General features: G+C 39.6%; 1 protein-coding gene across 7 annotated transcripts in view; it reads right to left on the reverse strand.

The window, feature by feature from the left end:
- Positions 1 to 8,018: 8,018 nt before the first annotated feature.
- The window catches only part of Aak1 (AP2 associated kinase 1), a 188,248-nt gene continuing 178,437 nt past the window's right edge, over positions 8,019 to 17,829 (reverse strand). For all 7 annotated transcript variants that reach the window (XM_023718386.1, XM_023718385.1, XM_023718384.1 and 4 more), the window contains one exon: positions 8,019 to 10,967. In XM_023718386.1, coding sequence (XP_023574154.1) covers positions 9,838 to 10,967 — 1,130 coding nt within the window. In that variant the 3' untranslated portion in view covers positions 8,019 to 9,837. The remainder of the gene's footprint in view (positions 10,968 to 17,829) is intronic.

Below are 17,829 nucleotides of genomic sequence, written 5' to 3' on the forward strand. Positions count from 1 at the left end.
ACTGCACTGTAAGATGCTCTGAGTGTATCTTTTTTTAAAAAAAAAAAATTATTTTTTTTATTTTTTTGGTGGAACCGGGGATTGAACTCAGGCCCTTGCGCTTGCCAGGCAAGCACTTATTCTACTGAGCTATCTCCCCGGCCCCGAGTGTATCTTTTGTATTTCCTGCTGCAGTCTTAGAATCAACAATTTCTCCTCAGAGATCTGACTTTTTAAAAAACAGTATTCAACTGCATAGCGAGATCTTATCTCAAAAAGAAAAAAAAAATAGTATTCAGAGACTAACAACTTTTCACGCTTATTCTTTTATCTGTCTCCTCCTTGGCAGATTGCTTGTCCCTCATCACCAACTCTGGCTGCCTGAGCATTTAGACACATTGAAATATTATCATTAACTGTTCGTCACCTGTGTCTTCCTCTGGCAAGTTTCCTGTTTTCTTCTCATTTCCATTCAGTCTCTAGTACTGCTGCATTTTATATGAATTCAAAGTGCTACGTAAAATGTTAATAAAGTCAATTCCATATATAAAATATAAAGACAAATATTTAAAAGTGTCCAGGAGCCAGGTGAGGTAGCCCACACCTGCAATCCCAACACTCTGCAACGCTTAGGCTGGAAGATGGCAAATTCAAGTCCAGCTTGGGCAATTTAGCAAGACTCTGTCTCAAAATTTAAAAGAAAAAAATTAATATTTTTATTTATTTCTTTGGTACAGGGTCTCACTACACAGCTTGGACTCATAGTGATCCACCTGTCTCAGCCTCTCCAGCATTGGATTACAGGTGTGCGCCACTACATCAGGTTTCAGTGGCCAGCACCGCGTGCTGTGCCACTGAACCTGGGTCCTTGCACTTGCCAGGCAGGTGCTTAGATTGTCAAGCCCGAGCAAATATTTAGAAGAGGGATATAGTTAGTTCAGTGTGAGAGTCCTGGGCTTAATCCCAAGTGTGAGATTGCACATAGTGGCACACGCCTGTAATCCTAAGGCTGGGGAGGCTGAAAACAAGAAGCTCACTATGAATCGGAGCTGTGTAGGGAAATCCCGTACTAAATATGTTAAAAAAATTGCTAAGTGTGTGTTGTCAAGAAGAATCTCAAATTGAAGTCTATTGGGCTGAGTGAACTGTGCCATTACCACATGACGGAGTCACAGTTACTGGTTAAACTAATAATGCTAATATTGCTATTATTTTCCTGTTATTGGTGTATTAAATTACAGCATTTAGGGGATTACAGCCTGGAGGTCAGAAGTTTGAAGTAATTTTCACTGGACAAAAGGCAAGGTGTCAACATATCTTCAGGAGGCTTTAAGGGAAGAACATTTCCTTGCCTTTCAGCTTCTAGTGGCTGCGTTGCTTAAATTCCTTGGCTTCTTCAACCCTCAAAGGGCATCTTCTAAGCCTGGCACAGTTATATAGACCCAGTTACTTCAGAAGGCTAGGAAAGATGTCTTGAGCCCAGGAATTTGGGGTCAGTTTAGGAACAGAGTGAAACACCATCTCAAAAAAAAAAAAAAAAAGAATCCAACAAGGGCCGGCCAAATAGCTCAGTGGATTACAGTGCCTGCTTAGGTGGACGCAGGGTCTGGGTTTTGATCCTCAGCATGCAGTGCTGGCCCTGCTCCCGGGGCACACTGAGACCAGTGATTGAAACTGGGCGTGGTGGCACACACCTGTGATCCCAGGGATTGGGAGGCTGAAAACAGGAGGATCACTATGGGTCCAAGCGGTGTAGTGAGACCTTGTACTAAACAGTTAAAAAAAAAAAAAAAAAACCCAACAAAATAAACAGTGTATGCTCCACTCTTTGTTTCCATCATACCACTGCTGCCTTCCCTAACTCTGATTTCACCTGAGTTGTGCTGGTGCCCCCCTATAATCCCGGTACTAAGGGGGGAGAGGCAGGAGGATCACCAGTTCATGGCCAGCCTAAACTGGTGAGTCCATATCTGAAAAAAAAACAAAAATCATGCACTGGCCCCACCCCTGGGCACACCGAGCCAGCCAACACCACCGTGGTGGTGCACACCTGTAATCCCAGTGCTGGGGAGGCTGAAACAGGAGGATCACTATGAGTCCAAGCTGCTTAGTGAAACCCTGTACCAAATACATTAAAAAAAAATCAATCAACCAAACAAAAAACACAAATAAAACCAAAACCAATAAAAACACCAGTGTTTCTCTTACAGGATGCTGTAACTACCTTAAACCCCACCTGAATAATCCAGAAGTCTCCCTTTCTCAAAATGCTTCAAGGGCCAGCGAGACAGCTCAGTGGTCTAAAGCGCCTGCGTAGGCAGGCACAGGGGACTGGGTTTGATCCCCTCAATCCCTGGTACCATGTACCGTGCCAGCCCTGCCCTGAAGGCACCCCCCCCAAAAAAAAGTAAGGTAATTAATTTCTTTGGGGCTGGGGAGATAATTCAGTGGAATAAGTGCTTGCCTGGCAAGTGCAAAGTCCTGAGTTCGATCCCTGGTCCCACAAAAAAAATAAATAAAAGCTTCATCACATATGCTAAATCCCTCTTACCACGCAAGTTAACATTTCCAGGTTCTAAGCATTAGAACAAATAAATGTGGAAAAACTAATAAGCAACTGTTAGGGCAATTCTTGGATCAATTTCCTATACATTCTTTAAAACTCTTTTTTTTAAAATTTTATTTATTTATTTATGTGTGTGTGTGTGTGTGTGTGCGTGTGTGGCCAGCTCAGCCCACCAGGGGGCGGGGCTGGCTGGCATGTGGTGCTGGGGGATTGAACCGTGGTCCCTTGCCGTAGCTAAGCTTGTTCTAAGTAGGTGCTTTAGACCACTGAGCCATCTCACCAGCCCCTCCTATACATTCTTATCTTATAATTATTTTCATTGAGATCTAGTCATATATATATATATATATATTATATACACACATATCTATATATATTATATACTTTGAGTCTATTTTTGGTTTATTTGAAGTTTATTAATAATGCAGTCTTTTACTAATGAACTAAATCTGTAACTAGGTTCCCTAGTATACACTGTACCTATTAAATTCCAATTTATTTCTCCAGTACTGGGGATTGAAACCAAGGCCTTCACACTGAGCTATATCCACAGTGCTCCTTTTTAAAAAATTTGAGAGTCTCGATAAATGGTTAAATTGCTCAGGCCAGAATTGAACTTGCAATCTTCCTTCCTGAGCCCCCAAAGTACAGTATGTCAATATTCCATTTCATCAATTTTTAACCATGCATAGTTTTAGTTATATTAAATTTTGTTTCTGCAGGTTAAATTATTATGAATGGAATAAAGGGTGAGTTAATAAGAAAACTATAAACAATTTTCCTCTGATAATTTCAGTTTTCAATAGTCTGCACTTAGGGACAAAAAGTCCTGCTTTGAAAGAAGATGTGACTTGGGCATTTGGTATAACTACTAGTTTCACCATCATGGACATTGGTCCTGGTCCCCAAATCCCACTGCTACAGACCTGGGCTGCATGCAGAAAGGAATGTGGAAACTCCTTCAGGGTCTGTAGGCAACAAACTCATGCAAGAGCAGACTGAAAACTACTTGGACTCCTATGCTACCCAAGCCCAGATTTAACCCTAATACAGGGTAAGGGAAAACAGAGAGTCTGGCTTCTACCTGGACAAACAGATCTAAACCATCTGACTGCGGCTTTGGTCTCTTCCTCCTGGCTCTCAGGAGGCACTATACAGCAGCTCCTCCCTGGCTGATGTCTCATCAGTCTTAGGCACAAGGAAGCCAGCAAAGGGTGAATGCAAACAGCCCACCCTGCAGGAGTATGTTTGCCACTTGCAGGCAGGGCCAAGCCACTCTGTCAGCCATACCCCACATCTTGAAGAAAGCTCAGTGTAAGTCTGAACTACTTAAAGTTGTCAAATGTCACTGTTACTGTCCCAAATTTGGAAAGGAGAATGGACAGGAAGTTTCACTCTCACAGTAAGCATTTTTTAAATTCTTACGTTCATTTTTTCCTAACACTTTTGTTAATGTTGGTCTCTCTTTAGGAGTATTAATAATGTATTACTAGACATTGTACTAGTGAAATATGCCTAGACATCATTCACAACTACAAATCTTCATTTCAATTAAGATCTCATTTAAGAAAAAACAAAGTATAGCCATTTAATTAGGTTCATTTTAATAAAGTATATAGGAGTTTACAACTCAAAACATTTATTCATAAAACTATCAGATACATAAGATAGATCACACCAAGAGTGCAATAACATAAGTCCAAGTCTGCAAATAAGAGGTATTGCAAAAACTGTTGACTGTTTTTCCCCCTTCCTTTTCCTTGTTCACAGCCCTTGAGATTGTTTGCACATTCCTGTTTGCTGAGACCTGATGCTCTCAATACTCCTTGTATCAGAACAGACTCCCTTACCGAGTCAAACCTAGAACAGTCACCAGAGTTCATCTTTTCTCCATGGAATAAGAATGGTCCTTGTCATTTATTTGGTTTCTATTCCCTTAAAAAAAGACATTAAATGTTCCCTCATTTAAAGTAACACCTTGCAGATCTTGGGGTGGCTGGTTACCACTGTCCTCTAAATGCTTCCAATGAGCCCTTAGGACAAGACACGCCCTACCAAATCTCACCTTGTAGATCAGCTTACTTAAGGAGGCTAAGGCAGTGAAGAGCCAACTGCCCCCACCTCTACTGAAAACAACTCTGGTTCTAATTTTGAGCTTTTGGCGAAGGGAATTGAATTTAGTCATGCCAGATACTTCATGGTAACGTCTCAATATTCTTTGGATGCTTTTATTAGGAGTGGAATTAATACTATGGAAGCAAGCATGGGGGAACATGTGCAAGCACATAGGCACAGACACTCAGACACACACTCCAGTCACACTCCTCCAACAGGAATCTTTGGTAGATTCAGAGAATACAACTGATTTGCCATTTTTGTGGGAAAAGGCTGCATTGTCTCCCTTCACCCCCAAGGTCTATTCTATTTTTTAAAAATATTTTTGGTGTTAGGAATTAAACACAGGACCTTGTGCATACTAGGCATGTGCTCTACCACTGAGCTATACCCTCAACCATAAATCAACTAATATTGGTAAAAAGCATTTCTATAATTCCTTGCCACATAGTTCTTTTACAGTGCAATCTGGATAACACTGACTTGACTTCACGCAGTTAACGTTTACCTCGTTTTACTAGCAATCTCAGAACCCCTTTACATATAAACTCGGTCCTGCACTCCGGGTGAGATAAAGGAGCGGGTTAGGTCTCCGTAGAGTAAGGCTGGGAACCAGCCAATCCTGCTCTATATTCTATTCACGAGAAATAGAGAAGGCAAGCCATTTCGGTTACTTAGTGAGATTGTCACTGGCTGGACTGAAACTTAAACTATTATATGTCACAAGGGAGGCAACTAAGAGTTAGAATGATGGCTCAACAGTACCTCTTATCATCCCTCTATTAGCATGGCAGAAATAAGAGGAATGATGAGTGCATCAATGATGAAGGCACGAGACTTCCTAGGGATAGGGCAGAAAGTTGCCAACTAGATACCACTTATTATGAAGCATTTTGTGAAGTTTTCAATAATAAGTTTTCAAGTGTTCTGCTGGCTAAAAAAGTATTGGTTGACAAAGACAATGGAAAACTACTGATTCAATATAAAACAGCCAATGTTTACTTCTGCAGACAAGGATTGGACAAGGGAACCTGGGCTTGTTACAGACATCACCAAGGGGGTTCCGCCACCTTTTGCTGTGATGCTCCTGTGTGCTGCTCATCAAAATAATTTGGGTTCCAGGCTTCTCATGAAATGTTTTCTCCAATTTCACTTCTAAAGACACAGCAAAGAGTAATTTTTTTTTTTTAATGTATTTGGTACAGGGTCTCACTATGCAGCTCAGACTCGTAGTGATCCTCCTGTTCCAGCCGCCCCAGTGCTGGGATGACAGGCGTGTGTCACCACGCCTGGTCTTGGTGGCTGGTTCAGTGCACCCAAGGCCTTGAGCTGGCCTAGGCAGGCATGTAGACTACTGAGCTATCTCTGCAGCCCAGCACACAATAATTTTTTTTAAGGGACCCAAATGACTTCATTTTAGTCAAGAAGCTTTGGAGAGCACAGAATCTTTCTTAATTTCCTATAATACAATTTCCTATTTGATACAATGCATATATATTATATATAACCTGGTATGTTCAGATTACTTTTCTTCATGAAAGAAAAATACTAAGTTTCTATCATCAGTTCACTCTGGTGATTATAAAGCTAACACTTTAGGTATCAGTGAAATGTCTACCAGGTAGTTGAAAATATTGATGTGTACATATTCTAAAACTTATTAAGTAGTAAGCCATTATCTTTGTTCAAAGTTTAGAGTGTTTAGCTACCAGATGAAATTCAGATACAACATGCTCCTATAAACATACACATCTGCCTACATATGAGAGTTTCAACTTAAGAGTGAGCTCTAACCAAATAGAGCTTATGACTTAAGTATCAAATTTTGGTGGGTTTTGCTTTTTCAAATTTTGTTTTTTCATCTTTCTTACTTAACCATAAATTTGGAGTTCAAAAGCTGTATGTAATCCAAATCAAGAAAATGGTGGAACATGGGAGCTAACTTCATTAGTTCAAAAGTGCCTGCTACTGGGCATTACTCATCAGTGCATAGTGTGGCTCAATGCTCTAAATATATGCTCTCTCATTGCTTTCCACTGAAATGAGAGGTCACAGTTTCCTATATTTAACAAATGTGTAAACCAAACAACATACAACACAATTTTTTTTTTAAAAATGCAGTATTTTATGGACATATATTTTCTTTTTCCTTTTATATTTCAAACTGTTGCAGTATAGATACTAGAAACATGTATTGCTACTAATTCATAGCACCCCAAGCAATCCTGATTTTCCTTACAATGAAATTTTCCAGATTTCTAGATTCAGGAAGATCTCTGGCAAGGGCACTTAATTTTTAAATGACAGATTTATCCTGTATGATCCAAAGACAATCAGTAGGAAGGCAATAAAACCCTACCATAGTTCTAGTCTTCGGAATACATCATTAATAATATACAAAATATTTCATGCATCACTGTATAGAAAAAACTACATACAGTTACATTCATTTCCCTAGTCAAATAAGGTATATAGTTTCTAACTATTGTAGGTCTCCAATAGAGTACAAAAGGGTAACAAGACCCGGCTTCCCAAATCATTCTACCACATAATAAAATCACTATAATCTCATTTGGATTTGTATCTTGAGAATTAAAATGGACACTGGATTGGGAGGAACAATCAATTAAACAAAGAAAAAACATTTTGGAGGACTATTATGAAATAATCATGTTTGGAAAAATGAATTAGAATGACCTCCCACGTTTAAGTTTCTTTTCTTTTACTTTTTTTTTTTTTTCCTTTTTAAAAGACACGTGCATGTTGTTCAGGGTGGCCTTTAACTCCTAGGCTCAAACAATCCTCTTGACTCATCCTTCCAAGTAGCTTGGATTACAAGTGTGTACCACCAGACCTAACAAGATTGTGATTTTGGGCAAGAACACTCCCTGAGTATTCTGTCCCTCCTAGGACATGTCTTTGAGGAGTTCACTTGATAACTACCATAGAGGAGTTTAGGGTACCAAGGTTCATTTGTGCAATAGCCAAAACCATTCAACAGAAAGACAATTCTGCATCCACTGTTACACAGAAAAAAAAATTGGGAAAAAGCAAATTGTTAGAATAAACATTAAGCATCTACCAAAGTGAAAGGTTTCAGGCACAGTTGAGACCTTGGCTGGAAAACCACTGCCGGTGGCTCTGACCCAATTACCTACGTTTATCTTTTAACTGGGACATTTGTAATAGATGGGAGATTATTTTTTTTTAAAGTGTTGGGCTATGTAGCTCAGTGACAGACCTTGCCCAGCACGTATGAGAACCTGTGTTCAATCAACAAAACTTTAAAAAAAAAGGGGGGGGGGTGGACACAAAAAGATTGAAAATTATTATTTTTATTTTACTGTCATGATTCCTGAATTTTAGTTTTTGGTTCTTTGGATTGAACCCATGGCTTCATGTATGCTTAGCATATGCTCTATCACTGAGCCCCCACCCCCAATATCCCATCAATTATAGTGGAGCTTGGCATTTAGGCTTTTGGGATGAATTTTCAGTAATTTTAAATCACTAATCTGTTTTGGTACACAACTCTCTGAACTTCTCCTGTTAATGGAGAAACTGCTAACATTTACTAGAAGTCACAGGAAGCTCTCAGGTTGAAACTTGATGCAGCAACTCGTTCCATTTAATTGAACTTCCTCAGCAGAAATCTTCCCATCAGCACGTAGGTTTGATTTTAGGGCGCTAAAAACAAAGGGCATGAAAAAAGCTAGAAATGAGTCAGATCTTCCAGAAATAAAAGATACTTTCAAAAACATCACCTGTTTGCCCTACTTTAACATATATGGAGCGTACAGAATGTACTTTGCAATCACTAGCTAACTCAACTGTTTTCTATTCTTCCAAATTTATTTAGTGTCCCAGATCCACTATTTCCTCAAAAGGCAGTAGAGAAACAGGACAAGGAACAAAAACAAAATAAAACAAGCAAATCTAGTTCACAGCCTTCTCTCACAATGAATTCTGTAATGACTGCATTGGGTCTAGATACTTAGAACAGAGAACCATAAAGAAGGTACTTTTCTACTGTTTAGAGGGGGGAAAACAAAAAGGACAATTTTTTCACAACCAGGTAAATACAATTTATACTTTCTTTTCCCCACACCAGGGATGGAATCCTGGGCCCTTGGGTGTGCTACGCAAGTGTTCTACCTCTGAGCTACATTCCCAAGCTAGTAAACAGAATCTGTTAATAACAAGGAGAAAATTCTAGAGAAGAAAGAAATCTGCTCTGAAATCTCAGCTCCAACAAGATTTCCCTACACCTTCCAATAAATTCAATTTTGTCATTAGATTTAAAAACAAAAAACAAAAAACCACGGTTCAAGTCAGTGAGGTCAGCAGGCAAATGCCAGTCAATGAGTGATTCAACTGCAGAGGTAGGCGTGGTGGGACAGGATTTACTTAAGGAAAATGCTTCCTGTGAGCACAAATGCACACACACACACACACACACACACACACACACACACAGCCTATGCATCCATATTAATTTTAAAAAGTATGGATGTGGGGAAGGCCCTGCCCAGATGACTGGACATGAGCACAGTTCTCCCATACTCTTCCTAGCACATGTGAAGCCAGGATAGCATCTGACACACATCACACACCCACAGACATATGCTCAAGGCTCAGCCTGGCTTGCACAGACTCAAATCCACAAAATCCTTCAAGAGCTGCTGGTTCTATAGGAATGATTAGTAGCTGCGGGATTATACTTTCTCTTGAAGCACAAGACTTGTATAGTTCTTTTTTTCTAGAAATTTCTCCTTTTCAAGTTTTAAATAAAGTCCTGGAGGAATTCATCTTGACTCTTCAATGAACATGACTCAACAGGAACTGCAGGAATTAAAACTATCAAGAGTTTTGGCCCCTGGGGATCTGGGTAAAATATTCCTAGATTAAAACAATGTCTGGGTTAAAAAAAAGTTTTTAGTGGAGGTGGGAGGCCTCTGTGAAGGAAATAGAATTGCCTGAATGTCCAGAACTCAATAGAAACAAAAGAAACAGGCATAACTTAAAAGGGGCTTCATCTCAGTATCATGGCAATTGAGATTGTTAACTTAAAGGGTTGAGAGATAATAACATAATATTTCTTCTTAGGAAAGTTCCGAGGGAGTGGTATGGTAGGTACTGGTGGGGCACGTGAAGAGAGTACTGCTCAGGTCCTGCTCCTAGGGTTTCTGCTTGCCTGCTTTGGAAGGAAAGGGTGCTAAAGCAAAAGGATCAGTAGCTGGCAACTCCGTAGTCCTGGAGGAGAGGGAGGTGATGGAAACAGAGCCAGCTATTGACTGCTTATTGGTCTGTGAAACAATTTTGTAGGCAGCAATGGGCTGGACTTCAGGAGTTGGCTCATCTTCAGGGCTATAGTGACGTGAATATTTGGATAATGATTGGGGGCGGAATGGTTTGCCAGCCACTGGTCCAGAGCCAGCTTCTTTCTGGGGCTGAGGTCCTTTATTTCTGTCATTAGCAGGGGCTCCAGGTTCCACGGAGGATCCCATGGGAGAGATGTTGTCAAGATGGTCTGCTGCTTGTGGAGAATGGGAGGCAAGGTTAGATTGTTGCACAAAACCGGCCATGGAATACTGAGCTTGGACAGAGGGATACCCTGCTCTCTCACGGCCTGAAAACAGAGGGACATCACCTGCCTGACTGAGGAGACTGGCCTGTGCAGGTAGCTCCTGGGAGGAGTTCTGGGCAACTGGTAACTCCTCCATGCTCTTCTTCTTGGTAAAAGGAGCTCTCAAGAATACATCCACCTCCTCTGGCTGGGAGGGAGTCACATCACCCTTGCAGACAAATGGGGCTTTGGAGAAGATGTCCATGTCATCAGTTGGAACCCTTGAGCTTTTGAAAGGGGCTGTAGCAAAAACATCTGGCTCACCACACCCATCAGCGGCTGGCTGTGGGAGGGACCGGAACTGGCTCTTTCTTTCACCTTGCACTGCCTTTGCTTGCTCAGTAGAGACTTCAGGCTGGGCAAATGGACCGGCTCCTCCCAGCTTCCCCTGGGGAGGCTTGCAGTTTTCCTCCTCTTCTTCAGACTCCAAAAGGAGAGGTCGAGACCCACTGCAGTCTAGTATGTCTCCCTCCAAGTCAGTCCCTTCCTCTTCACTGCTGTGGAAAGAACTGTTGCTTGAAGGGCCATCTCTGGCCAAGTAGTCAGATTCTAAGTTGTTCTGAATCTTTGTGGCAGGTACTCTGGAGGGGTCTGGATACAGGGGAAGGCCTTTAATGTCCGCTGATTCTTTAAAGTGCTCTACAGTGATTACAGGACAGGGATTGGGCTCTCTCTGGAGACCTAGAAAAGCACAAAAGGCAGAATTAATGTGTAGGTCATTTCAACTCTCTGTGGAATATTTAATGGTTAACCCGCGGCAGAAAGAACGTGGGACCAAATAATAGATGTTGAAAATGGAAAAGGAACAAATAAAAAAATAAAAGTCAGGCAAGGAAACTGCACACAAACTGCAACACAACCAACCACTATCTCACATTTTGGAACATGAAAGGCACGATGTGCAGGAAAGGAGATGAAGATGTTAGGCACACAGACATTCAGCACAACTACACAATGCTCCTACTCAACGGGCCAGGCACAGACACCTGCTCTACCTGGCACCGGCTCAAAATGGAATCAAAAAACCCCAGTCACTCATCTCCACCTATACCACGACAGTTGTGGATTATGTAGAAACGCTGTCTGGGAATGAACCAATTCAGCATCTGGCCTGTGGCCATCTGCCCCACCTGCAGAGGGTCAGACCCTCTGTAAAGAAGCAGAGTGTGGCAGCTCAGTAAATCCAAGTTTGCTTGATAATTTATATCACAAGCATTACACAGAGCACCGGAGTGCACAAATACAAATACTGAAGGTACTTTCTAAGGGAAGGATATGGAATCAAAATGCTATGAAATAAAGTCACCTTCAGTTGGAGTGGCCATGGAATTTTGTTTTTGGTCTTCTAAGTTAGCAAAGATCTCTTCTGCCTAAATGAATCCATCACCGAGATCTTTAAGCAGGAGTACAATGCATGGGTAACTACAGAAGTAACAACAAGCTCCAATATACTAGTCTACGGCTCTCGAGGTAGAGGTGCCTCAGGGTGCTCTGGCTTTGAAAATCAAATAGACAATTATCATAATGCAAGAGAGCTTACCTTCCAAGAAATATTAGCAGGTTAGAAGTATGTCATTGGGCACATGTTAGCAAGAGGGCAGGAAAAAGGCATATGTAACTAAGCAAGAAGAATCCAGACAAAGGGCGGTGGGGGATAAAGGTATCATTTCATCATAGGCTCAATAAAGAGATACCAGTGGAGTTTCCCAACCCATCAGGATTAGAATATTTGGTATGAAGACCTGGAGCCACAGAAGACTCAGGATGTCTGTATAGGTGGAATTCCATCATCCCTCCCACAGTGGCCCTCTCCCTTGCTATGTAAACACCTTGCAGCTATTTCTACTAAAAATTATCCCGTTAAAGTTTTTGCTTGAATTAAGCACACCGAACACAGAAGAGGCATTAAAATCAGTTTATTGAGAAACCAGTTACTTAGATATTACATTGTAAAGAGAATGTAGAGAGAGATCTGAACATTTTATAAGGTACAAAAATACTGTTTCGTTGAATCCTGTAACTTTTTAGCAGTATTCTTTTTAAAACAGTTCTGACCCTAAATATTGTTTTCAGAACATACTAAGCAATTTTTTTCACCCATTTTATTTTCTCTTCTAGGAGTTTGAGTGCATTCAGTGAATTCCAAATTTAAATTTTAAATTAAGTTGTATATTGATGTAAGATGGCTTTCTGAAGAACATTTTAAAAATGTGATTTTGAAGAGAATACGTTTTTTCTCTTGCATTACAACTTTAATATGTGCAGTTACATAGTGATGCCAAAGCACCAATGAGCTTACAGGAAACAAGAACACCTTCTCCCAAGGAATATCCATGGAAAGACACAAACTAACTTCTCAGGCGAGCATATGATATCAGATCTGTTTTGGTGGTATCCAGATGATTATTTCTGAGTGAAATTCAAATGAAAAGGAGGCAAAAAAAATTTTCCAAAATAAAATTCACCAGTCTTCAAGGGGTAAAGAAGTTCCTAAAGTGCCTTATATTATTTTCTTGTGTATGAACAGCTAGACAAAGTTTCAGGTGCCAAAATTAAGGCACAATTTCTCATCTTCCAAAAGTACCTTGAAAGTTGATGCAAGAGAACAAAATATCTTTTAGGAAAAAAAAAAGGAAAATTTAGTCAAGCCAGTGACTAACTCTGGCATTATATGGATCGATAATCAAAACAAACACTATCCTAATTAGAGTCAGTATTTTTTCTTTCTTTTCTTTTAAACTTAAATTGAATTCAGTCAAACAAACTTGTATGCAGAGGCTACCAAAAGGAAGATGGTTTGACTGTATTCAATTTAAATTTCCAAAAATCCCAAACCAAACCAGAACCCAACCATACTCAAGGTGTTCACTTTGCTTAATGACCTACATGACACCAAGTCACTGAGTTGATTCCGTGATCTGGAGCACTTTGGATGCTTGCTGTGCTAAGTTCCATTTGGGGAACTGTGTTTGGGTCTAGGAGTGTTCCATATTCAGAATCAGACAAGAAGAACAAGCTTGGGGCTGGGGAGATGGCTCAGTAGAATAAGTGCTTCCCTGGCAAATGCAATGGCCTGAGCTCCCCGGTTCCAAAAAAAAAAAAAGAGAGAAGAAGAAGAAGAAGAAGAAGAAGAAGAAGAAGAAGAAGAAGAAGAAGCAGCAGCCTAATTCACCCAACCTACTTCTGTTAAAAAGAGAACTTTTGGTGAAAAATCCACTTGGAAAATCCTACGACTCAGAACACAGTCTATGACCTTCATGGTGAATAATGGGCTAAATCATATTTAACACCAACAACTTTCTGCGGTTCACACTCACAAAAAAAAATACCATAATATCAACTATGAAGGAAAAACTAGTCTCTTGACTTTCAAAACAAGGACAAGAGTTATTTATTCTCTCTCAGCATCAATTTACCTTTTAAAATTGGAAAAGTACATTCAGAGGATCTTCCTTAAAGACCAAGTCTCTGAGCCTTTTGTCTTTTGGGAGGAGTTGCAGAGTGACGCCAAGAGTACAACACTATGACCACCCATCGCACTCTCCATGCCTGGCACTCTAAAGGGCAAAGAAATGCCAGAGAATGTGAGGAAGCTCAGACACCTACATTCCCTTTGGGAATTCTGGGGTGGTTGCAGAAGAAACAAGGTAGTTAAGACATGAAGAGATTTTAAATAACTGTAAACAGAAGATATATACAAAGTTTTGTTAGCAGTTAAAGGTCTTTTTTTTTTTTATAATAAGTGAGTGTGTTCTTGGGATGATGTGAAGAGTCACTGCATATGAAGATATCCTTGTACTAACAGGAAAACCTCTTTGATGTAACTAACTGCCTAATAGCAATGAAGCGTTTATACCAATTTCACCTCAAGCTTTGGACCAGTTCTTCTAGTGACCAATGACATGCACAGCAGATAACTGGTGACCACAGAACTCAAAGCAAGCCTGTTCCTCGGGGGCTTAGGCTCAGAGTTGGGCCTCATGGTCTATAAGAGAATCTTACTTAGCATTGAGCCTAAATTAGGCATTTTGTTACAATTCTCTCAAACTGGCTCATGGCTCTTATGTTGATTTAGTTCACCAAATTAAGCAAGAAGTCAAAACATACTTTTTTTGGTGGCTTTGTAGGACTATATGCTAGGTTAAAGCACTTTTTTGATGCCACCTTTAGTGGCAACTCTATTTTTGTCTATTTTGAGGCTTTCAGTTACATAAGATTTCAATAAGAACACATGAGTTTCAGGGAGTAGCAAAGCAGCCCCCAAAAGTGCCTGATGACTCAACAACCGACCTTGCTAGTCCCTGTTGACTTCCAAAGCAAGCAAAAGTAAGTGCTAGATGATTTGGGGTGGGGGGACTCTGGAAGTTTTATTTGATTGACAAAATAAGGGTCATTAGATTGCTCTACGGAATCAAAACCCAGAAAACTTAAATTGCAAGCTGAATGTTCCTTAATCTGAAACATCAGAATTTTTTTCCCTCCATTCCCTGAACAGTTAAAGGAAATAGCAAAGACATAATCCCTACCAAATACTTAAAGATATGGACTATTGCGAAACTTTCTCATGTAGTTAGTGACTATAGGAAGCAAAATAGCCCTTCACAGGAACTTCCCAAGTGCAGCCTCAGGTGAAAGTCTTGGAACTAAATCAAAGAATTAAGGGATGATGTTTATGGTTTATTGACTTTGAAAATAAATGTAAGCATTTTATTCTACCATATTCTGGGCAGCTACTGTAAAACTCACAACTGGATCTGGGCCATCAGTGGCTATGGATGCTGGGCTCTCAAGCCTATAAGGCAATTAAATGAGAACAATTTTTCTCTGGGCATAAAGTTGTTTTTTCAACCTAAAATGTTCAATTAAAGAGACCCGGGTATCAGGTAAGCTAAAGATCAAATGAGAACAGCAAATAGAAACAATTCTTGTTAGCAGTTAAAGGTCTTTTTTTTTTTTTTTTTGAACTATGTGTGTTCTTGGGAAAATGTGAAGAGTCACTGCACATGAAGATATCCTTGTGCTAACAGGAAAGCCTGTTTGCTGTAACTAACTGCCTAATAGCAATGAAGAGTTTATACCAATTTTACCTCAAGCTTTGGAGGTGCAAAAATTCTGACATATTGGATTAAGATATTTTCTTCTACTTGACCATGAGAAGTTTTATTCCCCAGCGTGGCTATGACTCATTCAAATGTCTTTGGTGTGTCTCACACATGTTCACACTTTTCTTATCCACTGGTATTTATTGTCATTCAATAGTGTAATTAAATCCCTTTTGCAAAAGCAGGTTTTTCTGCTCAAGACAACAGCTATTTTGAATTATTTACATCTCTAAACATCATGCTCTCATTTGAACAGATAAAAGTCTTTATTTCCCTATATGTTTATATAAGAAATTTGTTTACAGAATTGTTATTTATACAATACTTGCAAAGCAATGCTTGGATTTCACATTTCTCACTGCATAAGATAAGTTTCATGTACATCTCTTTGCTTTGTTTTCTTGGGAAGGACAGGTTAAAGATCTATGGTAAATATACATCCACATGACATGGGTGTGCAACAGGGTAGAGCAGAAAACTCACAGGAGAAGGGTAAGTTCAGGACACTACATCAGAATGAGAACCAAAAAATGTCTTCCATTCTAGCCACTACCACCACTTGCTAACTTTGCATATGTTGATGCTACCCTTGGGATCTCCCTTTCCCACCTTAATGAAAGGATCCCTAGAGAAACAAAATAGAATCTTATGGATTATTTGAAGAGGAAGCCATCCCAGATTCATTCCAGTTCAAGAGATCCAATCTAACCAATTTCAGGAGCACTACCAATACAGGAAAATAACAAACAAACTGATCTTTACTGGTAAAATTACTTTTTGGAGAGGAATAGGAGATAGCTTTGCATTATCTGGAGTATTTCAGTGAAAATTCCATTCTAAGTTATCTATGTGGTAATAGTTTTTGTATTCTGTTAGGCAGCTTCTTATTTGCTTAATTCAGTATACTGGGAACTGTTATCATGTTTTGAACCCCAAACCCAAAATTAGTGGCTACAAGACCCTGACAATCTTACAGACTGAGAAGGTTAGGCCTCACTGAGACAAAAGGAAGGAAGAAAGGAAAGAAGGAAGGAAGGAAAAGAAAGAGAGAGAAAGAAAGGGGGAGAGAAAGAAAAAGAAAAAGTAAACAATTCATAAGCCCAAGGTATCAATAGCATTTATCTGTTCGGGTGAATGCAGATTCTTCTAGGTTCTTGGCCCAACGGCCCACTATTTCCCACAGCATTGCTGAAGACAGAATATGTGTGTATTCCTGACCTTGGGAAAGTTATACTGGCTTGAATCAAAACGACCAGCTATCCGTCAGAGAGTAGAAGAACACTAAAAACAAAAATACTGGTTCCTTGAGAAAAACAGGTTCTTTTCTAGAGCTTGTTTTCCTCCAGTTGCTAGCACTCTAAATTCTAGAATCCTGATCAGGAGAATCCAAGTACAACATCAAGTGACACTGAACAAAATGACACACTGTTTCAGAGGTATTGGGGAAACAAACAAACAAAAAGCCTACCTTTCAATTTTCTAATGTACACTAAAGACTAGGAAATCACTTAGTTTCCTTATTCAGAGTATCAAAGAAATTAAGACCAATCATGTCCTCTCTGGGAATTTTCTGTGGGATCCTCTCCTTTTACCACTATCAATAGTAACTACCCTCCATCTTACTGGGGTGATTTTACTTTTTGGAAATAGCTAAATTTTACTCAGAAACAGGGTTGGTGAAATAAATGGATCAAGAAAAACAATCTAGGGCCGGGGAGATGGCTCAGTAGGATAAGTGCTTGACCAGCAAACTCAAGGATCTGAGTTCAATCCCCGGTTCCGCAAAAAAAAAAAAAAAAAAAAAAGAAAGAAAGAAAGAAAAACAATCTACTGTCAGATACTAAAAGTGATACTAATTAGATAATGCAACTGATTTTCTTCTACCTTACTTCCCTCCTTGACGTTATTTCTAAGAAGAGGAATTTCAAAAATAACTTTAATGCAGCAGTATTATCAGGATACGTATCAACTTTCAAAGTAAGACTAGGTACTTTTGAATGGAACAATATTCAACTTGATGTCAAAATTTTGATATGTCTGGTAAAGAAATAATTACAAGGAAGTGCATATTTAAACTTTATTTTCTCTGAGGACTTTAAAAAAAAACACTGGGACTTGAGCTAGGTGGGGGGCCCATGTCTGTAATCCCAGCACTTGGGAGGATGAGGCAGAAGAATTGTTGTGAGTTTGAGTCCAGCCTGGGCTAGAAAGTGAGTTTGAGGCCAGCCTGAACTCCATAGTGAAACCCTATCTCTAAACAAATAAATAAATAAGGAATTGGATTTGGTGATCTCATTATTCAAATGTGAGGGAGAAAAAGAATTTTTTTTTTTTGAGATCCTGTACTGAATACATTTTTTTTTTTTTTTTTTTTTTTTTTTTTTTTTTTTTTTTTTTGGCATCATTGATTTTTTTAATCCTTTAAATACAAAAATGTATGA

Source organism: Octodon degus, unplaced genomic scaffold, assembly GCF_000260255.1.
Source record: "Octodon degus isolate 3935 unplaced genomic scaffold, OctDeg1.0 scaffold00058, whole genome shotgun sequence".
NCBI classification, from domain to species: Eukaryota; Metazoa; Chordata; class Mammalia; order Rodentia; family Octodontidae; genus Octodon; species Octodon degus.